The sequence below is a fragment of the Cornus florida genome, unplaced genomic scaffold (genome assembly GCF_030987335.1).
Source record: "Cornus florida cultivar Cherokee Brave unplaced genomic scaffold, ASM3098733v1 CherokeeBrave_3.0.0_Hap2_Chr10, whole genome shotgun sequence".
NCBI lineage: Eukaryota > Viridiplantae > Streptophyta > Magnoliopsida > Cornales > Cornaceae > Cornus > Cornus florida.
Window position 1 is genome coordinate 41,363,100 of NW_026775580.1, and position 20,566 is coordinate 41,383,665.

At 41.8% G+C, this 20,566-nt stretch overlaps 1 protein-coding gene across 2 annotated transcripts in view; it reads left to right on the forward strand.

Annotated features, from left to right (window-relative positions):
- Positions 1-20,566, forward strand: part of LOC132275927 (protein ANTI-SILENCING 1-like) — a 72,706-nt gene that overhangs the window by 47,315 nt on the left and 4,825 nt on the right. For both annotated transcript variants that reach the window (XM_059777130.1, XM_059777129.1), the window contains exon 6: positions 5,582-5,674. In XM_059777130.1, coding sequence (XP_059633113.1) covers positions 5,582-5,674 — 93 coding nt within the window. The remainder of the gene's footprint in view (positions 1-5,581; positions 5,675-20,566) is intronic.

The window sequence follows — 20,566 nt, forward strand, 5'->3', positions numbered from 1 at the left end:
TTTTGGTTTCAGGTGACTAGGAGGAGAGATTTTCAGACATGGCTTAAGTGACGTTAGCTCGTCCGGTTTGTGAATATGTGGCTTCAAGTAGTGGATTTCAAGTAGAGTTAGGAATTGGTGGAGTGGCTATGTTGTGAGAGGCAACCCTACATATGTGTGTGGTTGCCAGCAAGCTTTGGCTCTTGAAAGAAGACATGAACAAGTGGAATCGAGAGGTGTTCGGGAATCTGGAGTGGAGGAAGAACATACTTCTTTCGTAGATTGCATAGTTAGACTGCAAAGGGGGAGGAGGAGGTGTTATTGGAGGGGGATAAGTGACGGAGGGATGAATGCAAGGTGGAGGGTTATACCTTTGTGCATTTGGTAGTGTCTATGGCTTGAAAGAAATAGTAGATCCTTTGAAGGAAAGGAAAATCCTATTGGCCTTCTAGAGTTTCTAGAGTTTTTGGATTTATTGAGGATTTAGAGGCCCTATTTGGCCTTGTGTAGTTTTTGAGAGATGCGTTCCTCTTTCGAATGTTTTTTATGAAATCGTATCAAAAAAAGAAAAAAGAAAAGATTGCCTTCAGGGAGATCTCGTGTCATAAAAAATCTAGAGCCTTGTGGCTTAAGGAGGAAGACAAGAACACATAAATCTTTCACTGAATGGCTAATGCTCACCGGAGGAGCAATCACATTGGAAGAATTCGTCTTAATGAAGAGGAGTTATGTAATAAGGAGGATATTCGCAGGGAGATTCTACTTTCTACTAGAGATTGTACTCAGAGGGAGTGGGTTGGAGGCCTCAGTCAGATGGATTGGGATTTGATGACATTTCAGCTGTGAACAGAGAGTTGCTGGAGAGCCGTTTGGGGAGGAGGAGGTTCTGTCAGCTCTTAATAGTTGCATTGGGGACATGGTGGGCTTTCATCATTTCCATTCTGATTGCATCATTGATCGCCCTTATCCCCAAGAAGGGAGCGGTTCTATTGATGTAAAGGACTTCAGGCCTATTAGCTTGGTGGGGAGTGTGTACAAGCTTGTTGCCAAAGTCCTAGCATTACGCTTGAGGGGAGTCATTGAAAGGGTGACTTCAGATTCTCAGAATGCCTTTGTTGGAGGGGGGCAAATTCTGGATTCTTTCTTGATTGCTAGCGATTGTGTGGACTCTAGATTGCCTAGCGGGATGTTAGGAGTGGTGTGCAAGTTGGATATGGAGATGGCTTATGACTATGTCAGTTGGAGCTTCTTGTTGTATATCTTGGAGGATGGGATTTGGGGAAACCTGTAGGCGTTGGATATGATTAATGGGTCCCCATCGGGCTTCTTTGACAGCTGACCAGGGTTGAGTTGAGGCAGGGGGATGCTTTGTCATTGTTCCTATTCATTCTTGTGATGGAGGCTCTTAGTAGGTTGATGGGGAGGGCCGTGGAGAGGGGTTACATCTAAGACTTTAGGGTGGGGTGGGATTCCCCCCTATCCAGATTGATAGTCCATCTTTCCGAGACTATCTGATGCCTATGGACAAGGAGGAGTTGGTGGCCAACTGCCATCATCTTGGTAGTGGGATGTGGTTTCGGGATTTTCAATTTGGGTGATCATTCCAGTCATGGGATTTTTGAGGTGCGTTCTTTGAACTTCTTTCTATAGGAGCTTAATGGATGTTCGTGGGCCTTCCTTTCCTTGGAAGGCAGTATGGCATCGCTTTAGATGGCCTTTATTTGTTGAACAATGGTCCTAGGGAGGATTTTGACTATACATAATATGAGAAAGGGGTCAGATTATATTAAATTGATGTTGCATATGCAAGAAAGATGAAGACTTAGTTTGTCAGCTCTGAAATAAAAGAAATAAATCTGAAGAAGGGAAAACAGAGAGCTAATTCAAGCTAGAAAAATAGCCTAAACACCCACAACTCAATCCCAAAGAAAGGGAGAGGTAAAAGGCTGCTACAATAGACTGAAAATGTTGATAATACGTCAAAAAGCTGTTGAATACAACTTGGAACAACCCTTTTATAAGACACAAGGGATGCCCTAGCAAGGAATTAGTCCTAGCCCTTCATATAAATACAATCTAACAGCTATAATTCTATCCAGCTAAATAAAAAATGCTAAAATGACAAAACAGTCCTTAAGTTGTCACGTGACTGTCTTTAAAAGGCACATGGCTTATAAAATAAAAACCAAAAAGACAATAGTATCCTAAACATGAAATAAAAACAGTCTTAAGACTTGTATAAATGACTCTAGACCAATAAACAATCACACAATCTCATCACATCATCAGCTGCCCCTATTAATGGAGGCTTAACCTAGTCTTCTGAGTATCTTTAACTGTTTGAAGAAAGTCCTCTTCCATTTGCACTGCATCAGTCCCTCCAGGTGAGAGAAAACTCGTCCTTGAGTTAGAAGCAAATTTCCACGACCAATAAAAAATCTGAGCATGGTGTTCCATCCCCTCTTTCTTCTTTTCCGAACTCGAATCAAATACGATAATCTTCTTGTATTAACAAATATTACATGGATTTTGCTAGATTTCCTTTGAAATTGGGTAGATTTACAAAACTCGGTGGAACACGTATCTTGAACGAGAAGTTTAATCACCTTCAATTTTTCTTCCACCAACCGCCTTGCAGTTGTAGTGTGTTCCAAGAATTCACTCCAAATCATATCATAAAAGTGAAATCCATTTTTAGTGCTCGAATCTTTAAACACCAACCAATGATCAGATTTGTATTCTTGCAAAACTTCTGCTAGTGAGAGGTTAAAACACTTCATTGTTCTCCATTGCTCTTGTTAGCGCCACAATAACATAGCTTCTTTCATTTTGAGATTCTTCTTTTGTAGCTTCCTTGCTAGAGATCGCTAGTAGAAATTTAAAAAGAAGAAAAATGATAGTATTGTGTAAAGGCTTGAATGAGATATTCACTCATTCACATCTTTAGTATTTATAGATAAAAAGAGCACACACTCATATTACAAGAAAGTAAATTAAATCAAATCTAAATCAAATCACATCATATTCTATGGCATATTTTATAACATAATTAAATCTCTGCTAATACGTTAAGTCATTGCATAAATCGTGGCTATCATATTTGCTAACACTCCTCCCCCTCAAGTTGGTGCGTGGATATCTGAAACACCTAACTTGGATAATGCATTCTCAAACACAATCTTGTTGACGACCTTTGTCAGAATGTCTGCAAGCTGCTGAGAGCTTGTGACAAATGAAGTGCAAATTTGACTAGCGATGATTTTTTCTCTGATGAATTGCCGTTCAACAAATCAAAATTGTCTCCTCGGACCATAAACAATTAACAATGTGTCCTTAGACCATAAACTACTAATCATGTCTCCTCAGACCGTAAACAACCAAAATGTCTCCTCAGACCATTTCCCTTCATACACATGTTTAAAACATGTAGAGGGAAGAATCAACAATGTTTCCTTAGATCATTCCCCTTCATACATATGTTTAAACAATGTAGATGATAGAATCAACAATGTCTCCTCAGACCATAAAAAGAAACAACTGTCTCCTCAGACCATTTCTGAATAGGTGGTGCCAAACTCGCAACGCCCTCATTGAGGTCAGACCACTTTGCCTGCCCAACAACTCCCGGATGGGCGATGTCACCTTAGACCATTCGCAAATGGGTGGTGCCAAACTCGCAATGCCCTCATTGCAGTCGGACCACTCCGGCTTTGATACCAAGTAGAAATATAAAAAGAAGAAAAATGAGAGTATTGTGTAAAGGCTTGAATGAGATATTCACTCATTCACATCTCTAGTAGTTATAGGTAAAAGAGCACATGTTCATATTACTAGAAAGGAAATTAAATTAAATCTAAATTTAAATCTAAATCAAATCACATCATATTCTATGATATATTATATAGCATATTCTATGGCATATTCTACAGCATAATCAAATATCTGCTAATTCGGTAAGTCATTCCATAAATCGTGGCTATCATATCTGCTAACACTAATTGATCCCAATCCATAGATTCAATATGTATGTGGTTCTTCATTAAAAAATGTAGGCTTACTCCAGTCAAAAAATGGTTCTATGGTAGTTGATGTTATGAACAACCATGATTCATCATCTGTTGAATCATTCTCAGAATCGTGATAGAAACTTTCTAACTGTGGCTTCTCATGATTGACGGAAGTGTTCTCTTTGGACTTGTCATCCTTATCATAAATAGGTTCCTCTTCTTGTGGTTGTTCTTCTTCTCCACCAAGATATCCTACAAATTCTGGAATTTTCACCTTAAAGCAACCTTCGCAACACCTTTCTTCAAATGGAACAAGTGCTGGTCTCGGTGCTGCGTTTCCGAATAAAGGATTAACTAAATCCTCTTCCAGATTATCCTCCTCAGATTCGATGCCATTTTGAGAAGGGGTTGGGGTTTGCCCAACATGCAGGGCTAAAGCTTCAATCTACCTTCTTAGATCTTCTATAACGGCAAGCACTTGTTGTTGATCAACAACTGCGTCCTGATGAGGCTGAACAGCTGGTCTGTGAAGTGGATTTCTTCTCCTTGGTGGCGTGTTGCAAAACCTAAGAGAGAGATCTAATATCCCAACACAAAACCACTGGACCAGAACTTGCTTTGATACCAACTAATGCATCAGTTATGAAAGAATGAAAATAAATCTGAAGAAGGAAAAATAGAAAGCTAATTTAAGCTAAAATAATAGCTTAAACACCCACAATTCAATCCCAAAAGAAAGGGAGATGTAAACGTTTCTGTATGAGGCTGATTATATTGAAAATTTGTCAAAAACTGCTGATTACAACTTGGAACAACCCTTGTATAAGGCACAAGTGATGCCCCAGCAAAGATATAATCCTAGCCCATCAAATAAATGTAATCTAAAGGCTAGTATTCTGACTCACTTAAGGACTCTTTTGTCATTTTTTATCTCTTTATTCTGCTGGACAAAATACTAGCCTTAGATTACATTTATTTTCAATGTTGGGTGCTTGTGTGTAATTTATGAAACTTGTTAGTATAAATAAGAATGTGGGGGAAGGATGAAAGTTTTCTTTCATTCTCTCTCTCTTTCCCCATCACTCTCTTTTTCTCTCATCCTCTTTCTTCTCTTTTTCTTCTTATACTTCAGTCTTGATTTGATTATCTCTTAAAGTCAACATATAGATTGGAACACTGACATTGCCAACACTATTATTCTATATCCTGATACAGTTATATATAAAAAAAATATAAACCACTTTTTCGTCCAACGGCAGTAGCATCACATATATTTGATTTCAATGTAATTAGTATTCTATTTTGATGTATAATTTTAGTTGGAGTCCAGTGAATCTTGAATTACTTGCTATTTAGCGTTGGTAATTAGTTGCATAAAGCTGGTGAATTTTAAACTGTGGTTTGGGTACCTCAATTGAGTTGAGGTTGAACCTTTTTTTTCTTGTTGCAAAAGTTTGCTGCAGTTTAGATATATGGGCCAGCAAAGATTTTTTTGGGTCATGTATTTAAAATCTCTCATAATGTGGACATCTCTGGTGCTAGTTTTCATTTATTAGCTTTTCATTTAATGTTTGTTTTCATCAAAATCATTTCAGCCTTGGGAGGAAAGAATACAAAATGCTCATGAGCGAGGAACACTTGTCTTGCTTCGAAATTTGGATCCAGAATATACTTCTGCAGAAGTAGAGGTATCACTTGATCCGTTGCTAGTATTTTCTATGTGAATTTTGTGTCTTATTATATGCTGTTTAGTGCTTCTGGAAATTCTAGTGAACTCAACTGTAATTATGATTTTTATTGTTATTAACTTTTTTTTTGATAAGTACAAATGTATTAAAAAACGTTCAAAAGGGAAACACATCTCTCAAAAGCTACACAAAGCCAAATAGGACCTCTAAACTCTCAAGAGTCCAAAAAATCAACAATATCATCCCAAGTATTTACAATTTCTTCCTTTAACCCAACAAAGAAAGAGTGTTAATAATGGAGAACTTCAGTGCAGCAACAGTGGTCTTCTTTCCTTCAAAGGATCTCCTATTTCTTTCAAGCCACAAACACCACCAAACGCTCAAAGGCGTGACCCTCCATAAATCATGAGCTGTCTCTCACTGTACAACCTCTCCAAGCCTCAACCACGCCTCTGGAAGACTTGGGCATGGATCAAACCCAACATCAAAACCCAACAATCCCAAGCTATAGGGCAATGCAAAAGAAGATGGTTCACCGTTTCCTCATTTCTCAAGCACATGCTACAACAATTAACGACGTCCTGTCTCCTCCTCTTCAGATTTTTTTGGGTTGAAATCTTCCCAAAACAGATGTCCAAGCAAAGAAAGCCACTTTGAGATGGGTCTTAGAACGCCAAATAGCCTTCCACGGGAACGGAACCCCAGGAACCTTCGTAAGACACCTATAGAAAGACCGAAACTCAAAGCGGCCCTGGGAAGAATGAACCCACACCATCGAATCAGGAGCACCATCCACAATCTCTTGGTGATAAAGCAACTCCAAAATACCAACAACGTCCTCAATCCCCAAACCCTGAAAATTCCTCACAAAGCGCATATCCCAGGACGTTCTCCCACTATCAAGGTGATAGCAGTCAAACACTAAGGCGCGCCTGAACATAGCAATCCTGAAAAGTCTGGGGAAAGAAGATAATTTTGCCTTAGTGTTTTAGTTTGCATGCCTACTTAAAAAGAATATAATAATAATAATTATTATTATTATTATTTTTTACCCAAATACAATGCTGCAAAGAATTGTGTCAAATAAGTTTGCACAGTTTTTACAGGTTTGTAATTGTGTTACTTATGGTCTGTGTCAGATGGTTTGGAGTCTGGTGAGCATGCACTTATTGGCATTATTATTATTATTATTTTTGTATATCCAAATGGTAATGTCAAAGCTCTTGGCTATGTTACTGAGAAATCATTGGTCAATTCCAAGAGGTTGCAAACTTGATGATTCACAAAATTATGATAGATGGCCTATGTTACTTGGACTCGCCGGTTCCGGCGATAGTGTCCATGTCGACGCGACACGGACACAGGATATGTGTCGGACTCTCCCATCTTTTCTGTCGGACACGGCTGCCCAGTCTTCATCTGTTTAGGCAGCTCAAGGTATGGTTATGGTTGTCTGGTTATGAATGGTTCGAAATAGGGTTTAGAAAGGAAAGGTTGAAGAAGACTTGGTATCAGCGCCCCCACTTTTCTGCGTTGAATCTTCACCGCGTGTACCTTTCTTTGTTTTTCAGTTCTTTTTGTCTGACATGGTACACATGGGTAGGCTGTAACCCATATAAGTTTGTAATAAAAATGAGTTACAGCTCACTATAAGCTGTAACTCGCTGTAACTCGTGGTCCACTACTTATTAAACTGTTTATTACAAATAATATAATATTATATAAACTTATAATATGTTGGTTGCAGTTGTAACCCACCATCTATATATATATTATATATTACTACTATTACTTTGTAAAGGATTTCAATTTATTTTAACCTAGTTACCTAGTTACTTTCACAGTTAACTGACAAATTCAGTCTCTTTTCAAACTATGGAACAAGAACAAAGTTTTATATGCATTTTAACATTGTGAGAATACTTTGCATGCGGTGTCCAAGTGTCCGTGTCTGATTTTTGGACACTTTAAATTCGTGTCCCCGTGTCCAATAATTTGATAGATAGATGGATCCGACCATGTCCAATAATTTGATAGATAGATGGATCCGACCTCTAGACATGTACCCATGTCCGACACCTGTACCCGAGTCCGGGTAACATAGTAGCTGGCCATGTTGAGACATAAAGTTATTGGTTTGTATGCATTTTTTTTTTTTTTTTTGATAAGTAAATATTGTATAAAGAAGCGTTCAAAAGGGGAACGCATCCCTCAGAAAATAGACAAGGCCTAATAAGGCCTCTAAACTCTCAGAGAGTCCAAAAAATCAATTATCTCTTCCATGGATTTACAATATCTCCCTATAACCCAACAAAAATGATTGCTAATAATAGAGAATTTGAACTCCCCTATAGGAGTCTCCTTTCCTTCAAAGGACCTCCTATTTCTTTCAGGCTATAAACACCACCAGATGCAAAGAGGCGTAACTCTCCAAAAATCACGGACTTGGGCCCCCACTATACAACCTCGCCAAGCCTTAATCAAATTTCTGGGCATAACCCACTGAACCCCAAACAAACTCAACAGTAAGACCTAGCAATCCCAAGCCACGGGGCAATGCAAAAGAAGGTGATCAACAGTTACCTCATCTCTCTTACACATGTAACACCAATTGACCACTACCTGTCTTCTCCTTCTTAAGTTGTCCTGGGTTAAGATCTTCCCTAACAACGAAGTCCACGCCAAAAAAGCCACTTTGATATACATCACACAGTATATAAGCACCTTGAGGTTTATTGCTGACAATCTTGTGCTAGTTGTATGTGACCTAGGTTTTTGCCAACCATTGAAACTTCTGTCGATTACCTTAATTTGCACAATCATTGAAGGGATTGCTCAATGACTACTTTACCTTCACAAGTATTCAAGATTGAGTTGAAGATGTGGATATCAGAGATGCGGTCTGAGCCTACTGTTCCTTCCAGTCACCGGAATCATATATTCCGGTGAAATCCTCTGTTATCGTCCCTTTTCTTTTTCTCTTCTCGCTTGTGTTCGTCTATGGGTTCTCTGGATGGTCATGGAAGGTCGTTTCTTGAGGTTGCAAGGCTTCCTCGATTGGATCTAAAAGGGGATGTGGAATGTGATGTTACAAAGGGAGGGCCTGTTCTTAGGGTGGATAACCACAACACTGATAGTCGTGAGGCCATGCTCAAGTCTTGCCTTCTTAGATGATTTGACAGAGACGTGGGATCTGTGACTGATATTGAGAGGTGGGCTTCGAAGACATGGAGAATTCTGTGTGGGGTTAGGGTTTTCGCTCTGGCAAATGGGTTGCTTTTGTTCAGATTCCCATCGGCTTTGGAAGCTCAGAAGGTTTTGAAGAAGGGTAAGAAAGTTTGGGGCGATGCACAGTTGTTTATTGATTTGTGGTGCTATCGGGTTGGGTGTTCTGGGCTGAGGTTGAAGACCATGCACCGGCGTGTTATCTTGTATGGTCTTCCTTTGCATCTTTGGTGTCAGAAGCTGTTTGTTGCCATTGGTGACCTCTACGGAGGTTTTTGGGATGTTGAGGCTTACGAATTGAGTGATACAGAGAGAATCGTCATCACTGTGCTTGAGGGAGGTGAGATCCCGGAGTTTGTCATCGTGGAAGACAGGCGGTGGGCTTTCAAACTTTCGTTGATAAAAGAGATCTGCCCTTCTCTTGTACCGACTTCGATTTCTTTCAATGTGAGTGAAAGGAGGAGACCCCAAGTGATTTTGAATAGGAAGGATTGAGCGGTACAATGTCCTGGAGGTGGTTTTTGTGCTCCACCAGAGGAGCAGTTTATGGATTGTCACGGTGGTCTTTCCCAAGTACAGGGACGTAGGGGGATGCACGTGCCGAAGGAGAGTGGGGTGAGCAGATCTAGGGTGAGACACGTAGTTGGTGTTCATGGCCTTCCCATTGTCGGTGCGAGACAGCTGTGAGCGTACGTGATCATGCATGTGAGCGAGTGGGACATTTGAATTTTGATAAGGATGGGCCTGGACCTGGGGCCACACTATGGACGTCAGGGATTAAATGTTATAGTTGGGCCTCAGTATAAGCCAAACTCACTTGGGTTAAGATCGTCGGTTGGGCTTCCTCATTTTAAGTCTGCGCCCAGATTGGGCAAGTTTAGAGGGGATAGGGTGGTGGTTTGGGACCGAATAAGGGACTTATTGTCTCTTTTAAGCGGAACCAGTCTAACCCACTGGTTGCTAAGGAGTCCATTTACATTCAGCAGGCCAAGTCTACAGATCCATCTCCTTCACAGTTCAAGGGTTCCTCGACAATGAAGCCTGTGGTTAAGCATTGGTCTCAAAGGGAGAAAGATTGCTGGGTAAAGGTGGGTGAGTCCTTTCAGGGAGATGGGTTGAAGACTAAGAGATTCCGTCACGCTGAGTGCTGCAAAAAGTTGATGTTTGGGAACAGCTTTGGTCCGTTGCTCACCGGAAGTTGCAATGATGTTTCAGAGGACTGTGACTCGTCGGATAAGACTGATTATCAAAAGAATTCATTTATGATTAAACACGCTGGCAAAATATGGACCAATAAGCAAAAATAGAAACGGGTGGCTCGCAAGGACAGAGACCTTGAACTTGGTATGTATCCTATTTTCGACTCTCGGAGCTCTCTTTCTGGTCCTCCTTTTACTCCTTGGGGGGGGGGGGGGGGGGGGGGGGGGGGGTGAAGGGTTTTTAGTGAAGTCTCGGTTGCTTTCACTTGTGGTAGAGGTGGGGTTTGAGGATGAGGTGGTTGACTCGGATTCGAATGGATGTGGGGTTGTTGGGCTGTCAGAAAGGGATGGGATGGCCGAAGTTGATCTTTTTGGGTTATCAGAAAGGGATGGGATGGCCAGTGTAGATTGTTGTTTTGATGTGGATTTCTTGGGGAATGATGGGTTTCTGTCTGATTTCTCTTCATCGGTTCAGACGTCATCGGTTGGGGAGGAGCTGGGTTGGATTTCTGAGCCTATTGCAGGCAGGGTTGATGATTTGGGTGATTCTATGCTAGATGGAGATGGATTGGGGAGATCACAGATGGACCCTTTGACTGGCGCTTCTGAAAGGATGGTAGTTTGTGTTGGGAAGGACCTTCATTTTACTCTTAGTGTTAGTGATGACGCAGCAGCTCTATTGGTTCAGGAATTGATAAAACACAGAACTCTACCTATTGATTATGTTGTTGGTACGGATACTCAGGTTGACGGTGTGGAAGGTGGGGAGGACAGTGTTGTTGAGTGGATGTTGAGTGTAGGGGAGGACGAGGAGGAGATGGAGGATGGGGTTGGAGAGGTGTTGAGGGATAAACAGTGTGGGGCTTTGGATATGATTGTGTGGGTTAGGAGGGACATCCAAATTTAGGGGTGGTTGAGCCCTTGACTGTGGTGAGACCGGAAAGTGTGGTGACTGATGGTGGTAGACAGGATTGTGTTGATGACGGAAAGGAGTGGGTGAATGATCATATTGATGTTGTTAGTGAACAGTTAGGGGTTTCCTTCAATGGAAATCGGAACATGCATTGGCAATCCTTCACACAATGATGGAGGGGAGAGAAGGGGAGATGAAGAAGTCTAGGAAGGGGGGTCGTAGGAAGAGGAATGCCCCACTTTGGAAAGGGGAGAGGGAGTTGAGAAATCTTTTCTCTGACGTTAATTATGATACAAACAATGGAGGGGTGTTGGAAAGGGGTAGGGGGAGGGAGGGTAGGAGGGGTGATGGAGCGGTGCTGGATATTGTTTCCTCATGATGCTACGACTTATTTTGTGGAACGTCCGGGGCCTTAATGACCCGGACAAGAGGAAGGTTGTGAAGTTGGCAGTGAGAAAATGGGGAGCTCATGTGGTTTGTTTACAAGAAACGAAGATTGTTGAATGTGAGGTGTTGGATGCTACAGGAGCCTCTAGAGGCATTCTTATCATGTGGGATAGGAGATGGATGTCAAGGGTGGAGGTGTGGAGAGGGAGATTCTCCATTTCATGCGCCTTTGATGGTGGAGGATGGTTTCAAGTGGGCATTGTCTGGTGTTTATTAGCTGGTGGAGGATAATGAGAGGGGTGCTGTGGGATGAGCTCGGTGTTGTGAAAGAGACGTGGTCTCTTCCTTGGTGTGTTGCCGGGGATTTCAACGTGGTTAGGTCGCCTTCTGAGAGGTCTACAGGTGTTAGATGGTCTTCGGCTATGTTTCAGTTTTCGAAGTTCATTGATAGGCATCATCTTATTGATCTTCCTCTAGAGGGCACTACTTTTACGTGGTCCAATTGGAGGGACTCGCCCATGTTCTCACGCTTGGATAGATTCTTGATCTCTGGTGAGTGGGAGGAGAAGTTCTCGGATGTGGTTCAGGCTGCTTTGGCTAGGTTGACTTCTGATTATCTTTCGTTGGTTTTGGATTGTGGAGGTTTGAGGCCTCGGTGCACTCCTTTAGATTTGAGAACATGTGGCTGAGATCATATGATTTTCAAGGAAAGGTGCAGGGTTGGTGGGAGGAGGCCTCAGTGGTGGGTACTCAGAGCTTCATTTTGGTTGGGAAGCTTCGGTTTCTTAAGACGGAGCTTAAAAGATGGAATAAGGTTGTCTTTAGGAACTTGGAGTGGAGAAAGAACAGGGCTTTTGCTGAGATCCTGGGGATTGATCGGTTGGAAGAGGGGGGTGGTATCATTGACTCCCAGTGGGATAGCACAGCAGGTTGTTAGGCGGAGGTTGCAGGGATTGCTGTTATGGAGGAGATTTGGTGGCGCCAAAAATCTCGAGCTCTTTGGCTCAAGGAAGGAGACCGCAATACTAAGTTTTTTCACAGACTTGTCAATGCCCACAGAAAGGGGCAAACACATTGTGGGAGGATTCATGTGGACGGAGTGGAGTTGTGTACGGAGGAGGAGGTGCGTAGGGGGATTGCTTCTTTTTACGAGAGGCTTTACTCTGTGCTGTTATAGTGGAGACCTCGTCTTGATGGCTTTTACTTTGACTTTATTTCTCCGATTGATTGGAATATCCTTTTTCAGAGGAGGAGGTTTTGAGGGCATTGAGAGTGGAAAGCATGAAAAGTACTCATCACCTCTCCCCTAACCACCTCCCAACAAAGAAAAAGGAACCTCATAGTGAAACCATCAGGACTTGGGGCTTTGTCTTCATTATAGCTTTTTAGCGCATTCAACACTTCCTCTTTAGAAAAGGGCCTTTCATTTGCAAGCCTATGGAAGAACTTCGTGTTTCTATCCCTCCTTAAGCCACAAGGCTCTTAGATTTCTGCCTCCAAGAAATCTCCTCCAAGGTGGCAATCTCTACCTTGCGCTCTACCCTCCTATTCCTTGAAGCCTCCTCAAAGTCACCCATCCCCTCCTTCCGATCAATCTCTGCAATCTCAAAGAAGGCACGATTCTTCCTCCATTCCAAGTTCCCAAACCATCCTTATTCCATTTCTTGATATCTTTCTTTAGAAGCCGCAATTTACCCGCCAAAATAAAACTCGGGGTTCCGCTAAGGTTGTTAAAATCGGGATTCTACGTAGAATTGTTTTGGGTTCCGTAGAATTGGATCGTAAATCGTAAGATTCTACCAAACTAATAAATATACAACTCAAACTATCTCAACAAAAATTATATTCAAAATAAATAAAAAATGAGCCAAAAACACTATATATATATTAGGGATAAGTTTATGTAAAAATATTCAAACAGATTCTTTTAAATTTTAATTTTTAATTTTTTAATTTTTTTTTTTTGGAAGGTAAAACAAATTTTATAGAAATGTAAATATTAGATTGGGGTTCAAAAACTTGAAGTTTGCAAAGCCCATCATGCCAAGCTGTACAATAGAAAAAAGAAAGCACAAGAAAAGGACAAAGGCCCAAGACCAATCTGGTTGGACAGGACCATAGCAACAGATGAGGAGAGAGCAAAATTCGCATTGCGATGGCGGCAAACTAGATCAGCGGCATCTCCTCTCGTCTTTCTCAGGTAAGCTCTCTTAGTCTCTTGTTCCCTCTCTCCTCTCCTCTACTTCTTCTTCTTCACCGAAACCCTAGCGACTCTTTTTTCTTTTTTTCCTTGGGCATCTTATCTATTCGTCGGAGTTGTGCTGGAGGCCGCGAAAGAGAAGGAATTGTGTCACTGTGCTAATCGATTTAGGGCTTCTTCTATTTCTGACAACTCTTAAACCCAAAACAAGACCACAAACATGGAATAATTCAGAATCGCTGGAATCGTATAGAATCGTACGATCCCACGATCCTAGTGATGAAACTTACGATTCTGCACAAGCTACGATTTTTATGCGATTCGGATCGATTTAGGCATGTTGGATCGTAAAATCGCACAATTCTTCGAGTTAGAATCGCGATTTTAACAACCATGGGTTCTGCTCACATCATAACCTTCCCACGAAGAACGAACTCTACTAGAGAATCCCTCTGCATGAAGCCACATATTCTCAAAATGAAAAGGAGATCTTCTCTTGCGCATTCCACCACAGTCCAAAATCAAGGGAATATGATCGGAGATTGGTCTAGCCAACGCCGCTTGAACAAAATTTGGAAACTTCTCCTCCCAATCTCTAGAAACAAGGAATCTATCAAAGTGAGAGAGTGTAGGAGACAAACGACCACTAGACCAAGTGAAGGATGCACCCTCTAGCGGTAAATCAATCAACTGAAAGTCATCTATGAACCCTGAGAACTGCTCCATGGCCAAAGTCCACCGTCCCCTTGACAACCTCTCTGTTGGAGCCCGAATGGCGTTGAAGTCCCCTCCAACACACCAAGGAAGCGTCCATCTTTTCCGGATAGAACCAAGTTCCACCCACAATTGTTGACGCAAGCCATCATCAATCGGACCATAAATTACCGAAAAAACCCATTGAAAACCATCCTCCTTTCATAGAAAAAGTACAAGACACAGAAAAGCTTCCGATCCACACATCAAGCTTGGAAACCCATCTTTTATCCCACGTTACAAGAATTCCTCCTGAAGAACCCATAGAATCCAAAGCCACCCAATCCACAAATCTCCCACCCCAAAGAATCCTAACCATCCTATCCGAGATTGAAACAAGTTTCGTTTCTTGTAAACATACCACATGAGCATCCCACTTCCGAATTGCAAACTTCACCACCTTTTTCTTATCCAGGCCATTTAGACCACGGACATTCCATGAAATAATGCGGAACTTTGTGAGGAAACAAATGTATTACTCTTTCCCTCTCCCCTTCCCTCTACCCCTCTCCCTTGACCCTTCATAGTTAACATGCAAGATAAGATTATGAACCTACCTCTCCCCTTTTTTGGAAGGTGTCCTAGGTGTCCTACCTGGCCCTCCCACCTTCTCACACACTTTTACTTCCTGGAACATACCCACAGCCTTAAAAAATTCACCCTCAAATGTTACTCCCGGGAGATTTCCCACAATCCCAGCATTATCTCTCACCCACACCTCCTTACAATCACCATCAGCTTCCCCTTCCTCTCCCTCAGCATCAAAAGGAACTCCCCTCTTCCCCTCAGAGTCAATCACTGCCCAAGGAGTAAACAGACCCTCATCCGAGTACTCACTGCCCTCCAAAGGGACAATCCCCAACTCCCTATCAATCGAAGAACCTGATAGCCCATCAAAATCGTCCCAAACAGAAACTGTTTAATGCTGCCAGCAAAAGGAGTACCAAACTCTCCATCAGAATCGTCAACTTTTTCCTCCAATCCATCCACCTGAAAACAATTGAGTCCTTTCAAAGCCCTGTGGAGCCGTAACTCCTTAATTAGAACTGCAGTAGACTCATTACTTAAGCGGAAATGAAGATCAGGCTCCACACACACACAGACTCCATCCTGTTCATCCGCAGAAGTGGCTGAATTCAGAACATCACCAATCAGACACCCAGGATTCTCAGGCAAATCAGAAACAGCCTCGTCTTCTCTGTCAAGCAATCCTCCTGTTCCACCTCCATAACTGGCGATAGCCTTTGGGAATCCGACAGCATAAATCCCTTCTCCGATCCCACAACACTCCTCAACATCCCCAAAGGAGGAGTAGAAGGAGGAGCAGAAAGAGCGCTCCAAGATCTCGATGTGAAGGACTTACCCGGATTATGATTTTTTACACCCTGGCCCATGCCTCGTAGAAACAAAGTTGTGCTTCCTTCCTAAGCCCACTTCATATATAGTCTCTATTTAGCCCATAAAGGACTGGATCTACTGATTTGTCAAACCCATTGCCCTGCACCTTAGAATGACCCATCCAGGCATCAACCATTTTAGCACTCAGTCTCTTCCATTTCAGTTGGTCTTTCCGAGACCACACTATGCCTTTGTCTTCTAGAAAGGAGCCCCGTCTTGAACCTGTTTCAACAGACCTTTCCCTCTTTTGCGCTGAAGAACAATTTTTTGTGTCAAGGCATCTTGGATCACTAGGTAACAGCTCATTCACATCAGGCTGGTGAATTGGGCCAGATTGAAACCCCATTAAAGGAAACCTTTAAAATGTTATTTGGGCCCCAAAAGACGCTTCTAGATTGAGGGCAATGAATTGGGCTTTTAGAAGGAACTTCAGGATCAGGCCCAAACGAATTAAAAACAGAATCAGCCACTGTTGGTCCACTCAAGACTGGCCCATTCGTTTGAAATTTAAAATTCTCCTTCCTCCCAGGTGATCCCCCATGTGACATGCCAACTGTCCCCCACTTAGAACGGGAACGTTTGTCTAATGAAAGCATGAAAGATAGTTATTTATTACTTTTAATAACTCCTACCGCACTTGAGACCTTTGTGACTTTTGTCCCACTCTCCAATCTGCACCAGGTTACCCACCTCCCTGGGTCGAATTGACCAACAAGGGATGACCGTAACTCTTCTTTTCTCCTACCAACATTCGCTTCGTCAGTTTTGAAGATGTTTCGTCTCAATCATCTTTTGCAAATCATGATTAATCATTGATTACCATAGAAGGTTTGATTAACTTATCTCTTAGACAATTGAATAATTGCCTATCACTGATAATCGATTTGATTGCTCGATATGAAATCCACAGTCATTGATCTGCGACGGCCTGTGGTACCTTCCAGATCTTCACTCCTATTTTTAGTCTGGAAAATCTCCGAGCAGTGAAAAGTGTTGGCTTCCGATCTTTAGAATTGTAGAATAATGAGAGAGAGATGTATATTGTATTGCTGAAAATACAATTACTGGATATATGGAACAAACCATTACATACCCTTTATATAGAGGTAGAGTTCCAATTGAACACTCTTCTTATTCTCCACAAATTCATTTTTAATCTACTACTCATTTTCCATGTTGAATTCGGAGTGGGATCTGATATTTGGCGCAGCGGCACGGCCCGTGCGTCACCATTACGTTGCTTCAGCTCGCGCAAGCGCTCTGGTCAGCCACCACGACCTGCCCTCCCAAGGATACATGCTGACTGGTTTCGGCCTGCCATGGCCTTGTCAGGGGAACGGTTCCAGGTCCCGACCAGTTTGTGCAGGGATGGCCAACTCCCTTCTTCATAGTCAAGTCCACGACCAGCGACAAGCTCCTTGTAGAGAGTTTTAGTGCTAGCCTTGTACAAAACATTCTTTGAAGTAATAGAAGTGTTCTTTCCTTGCCAACTTAAGTGCCTTAGTGTGTGTGAGTGTGCAAGCCAAGTGAGGAGAGGGCGAGGGCCACTACAACACTAGTAAGCGCATGAGGGGAGTGTGTTGGCTAAGGTGTGCACGGAAGTTAGGCTGACCAAGTCCTTGCGAAAGTAGAAGCAACGCCTTGGTGCCGCACGGGAGTAGCTAGATTGGTGCTGAAATTCTAAGCCCGTGGCAGTTTAGCTAATCCTTATCCAAGACTTCAAATAGAGTATTCTAATAGCTTGCTAACTACTTATCCTATTAGAATTCCTTCTATTAAACTATTTTTAATTCCACTAAATATAACTGATCAGGTTCCTTGGATCAAATATAACCGAGCTAGAAACCAATGGTTATACTTGAGGAATAGAATGTCCATTTCTATTCATAGAGTACGAATATTTATAATTACAAATACCGATAAATTCATAGCTCCAGCACACATTCTTTTATCGCCTGTGCACATGAATTTATCCAATCATAATTAATGGACAATCGTGATAAAAAAACTCTTGATCTTCCCAATACAGTAATCAATATTATATGAAGATAAATAAATCAGATTTCATTAAATAAAAGTCATATTACATTCATTGGCTTTGGAGGGCATAAAAACCTTAACACATATGACACAAGTTTTCATTATGTCATTTAGATGAATTTATTTCCTGCATTTAGTTGTTAGAGCACTTACTTTTTTCTTTTCCATGAAAACTGTGGATAAATGTATGCAAAAACATATATGGGTTGGTTTTGGTTGACCAAATACTGTTAATAAAAATGGTCAGTTTGGGATAAAACGTGTTTAGTTCCCCAAATCCAAGCACCTTTTAATTTTCTTTTTATTTATTTATTTTTTTTTTTTGATAACTGGTTAATCAGATTGTCGCGATTATTGCTCGAAGACGATTAAGGTTAACGCAATGCTGCTAATGTCGTACTAGGCGCAAGTCGTGTCAAATTTAACTAGCCCTAGTTATTAGCATAAAGAAATTCTTGCAAATTAGCACAATCTAGTCCTCTTCCCCCCATATCTCCAAAGCCACTTGCCCAACAAGGCCTTGTTGAATAGTTCAAGCCTCCTAATTATCAACCCCTCTACCTGGATTGGAAAGTGTGAATAGGAGACATTATGGCCCCTTTTCACCAATTTCATACTCACGCTAGTTTTGAGAAGAATTGAAAGTGATCAGAGGAGACATTATGGACGTGTAGGATTTTAGACATATTAGCTTAAACTTATTCGAGTTCCCTTTGAAGTCATAAAGAGTGTTTTAATTAGTAAAGATTGCATATTTGAATGAAAATACCTCAATCAAGGTACCTCTTAAGTCACTAGACCGTTTTAATATATAAAGATTGAATCTTTGAAAGAAAATGAGAGTTTTGAGGGGTGGGGATCATGTACAAGCTAGCAGCTAAAGGCCTAGCGTTGCGCTTGAGGGGTGTATTTTCTTAGAACGCATTTGTTGGTTGTAGGAAAATCTTGAATTCTGCCTTAATTGCTGGTGAGTGAGTGCATGGATACCAGATTGTCTAGTGGTGTGTAAGCTAAATGTAGAGAAGGCTTATGATCATGTGAGTTGGAGCTTTCTGTTGTATGTCTTGGAGAGAATGGACATCGGGGATGATACCTAGGGGAGATGGATATGGTTTTGTATTGCCCCGACAAGCTTTTCGATGTGATCAGTGGGTCTCTGCCTGGTTTTCTTGCCAGCTCACAAGGGTTGAGACAGAGAGATCCTCTATCGCTATTTTTATTCATCCTGGTGGTAGAGGCTCTTAGTAGATTGATGGGGAGGGCCAAGGAGCTGGGTTAGGGATTTCGATTTCTCACTTCTTGCAGATGATACCATTATTTTCTGCTATGTGGATGTCGTGCAGTTGAGATACCTGAGATGTGTGCTAGTTTGCTTCCAGGCTGTATCTGGGCTAAAGATCAACATTGGGAAGAGCGAGATCGTCCTGGTAGGGGAGATTGCATATAAGGCCAGGTTGGCTAACATCTTGGGGTGCGGTATTGGGTTGTTCTCTATGTTGTATTTGGGCTTACCATTGGGTGCCTGCTCAAGGAGGGTCTCCATTTGGGACCCGATGGTGGAGTGGTGCAAGAGGAGGTTAGCGGGTTGGAAGAAGCAATATCTTTTGAAGGGGGGTCGGTTAACTTTTATGAAGAGTTCTCTTTTAAATATTCCAACCTAATACCTTTCCCTTTTTCAGGTTCCCATTTATGTGGTGAGTTGGATTGGGAAGCTCCAGGGAAAATTCTTGTGTGGTGGTTTGGGTTATGCATTCAAATACCACCTTATGATTTGGGAGCAAGTTTGTAGGCCTATTAGGCCAGGCGGGCTGGGCATCAGAAGGTTGGATACTTTCAACAAGGCCTTGTTGGGGAAATGATTGTGGAGATTTGGGGTGGGTAGTCCCAAGTAATGGAGGAGGGTAGTCGCCGGCAAGTTTGGGAGTGCAGGGGTGGATGGTGCTCTTTAGAGGCGAGGCAGCCGGCAGGGATTGGTGTTTGGAAAGCCATTCGAAATGGGTGGGATGAATTTTCCAACCACATTCGGTTTAGGGCAAGGAGCGGGAGGGGCGTGGGCTTTTGGATGGATGGTGCTAGGGTCATTCGTTAGCGTCCAGCTTTCGTCATCTTTATTGATTGCCGTGGACAAGGAGGCTTTGGTGGTTAACTACTATTGCCTTTGTAGTGGGAGGGTGTTCTGGGATGTACAGTTTGTGAGACACCTTACAGGATTGGGAGATATTGGTTAGCTTCTACCCATGGTGTATCTTCAGGAGAGGGGATGTTTCCATATTAACTTGTTTAGGAAGGACCATTAATTTGTAACTATTAACAAGTAAGATCTTGTGGTCCAAATAATCCCATGTCATGACATAACTAGAATAGTAGTAATTAGTGAAACAAAAATACTTGTACAAACCATGCAAGTAACCCCATCCCCAACATTCCAATGATGAAAATCTTTGTAATATTCTGAACCATTCATGAACATCACAGCAAATATGATTGAAATATTTATAGCTCCTACGTAAACAAGAAGCTGTGCAGCGGCTATAAAATGGGGTAGTCACCCAGTGGGAAAAAGAAAAAAGAAAAAGAAGAAAGAGAAACAAATTGGGTCTTGTTCATAAGAGTTTATTAGATCCATCTCATGACTGGGCCTTGTATGACAACATACTTTGGTGAATTAATCCTAACCCGTTATTTTAACCTTTGGTGAATTAATCCTAACCCGTTATTTTAACTTGTTTCTTGTATTTCTAAAATTTATATTGGATTGTGGATTGATTTATGTCGTG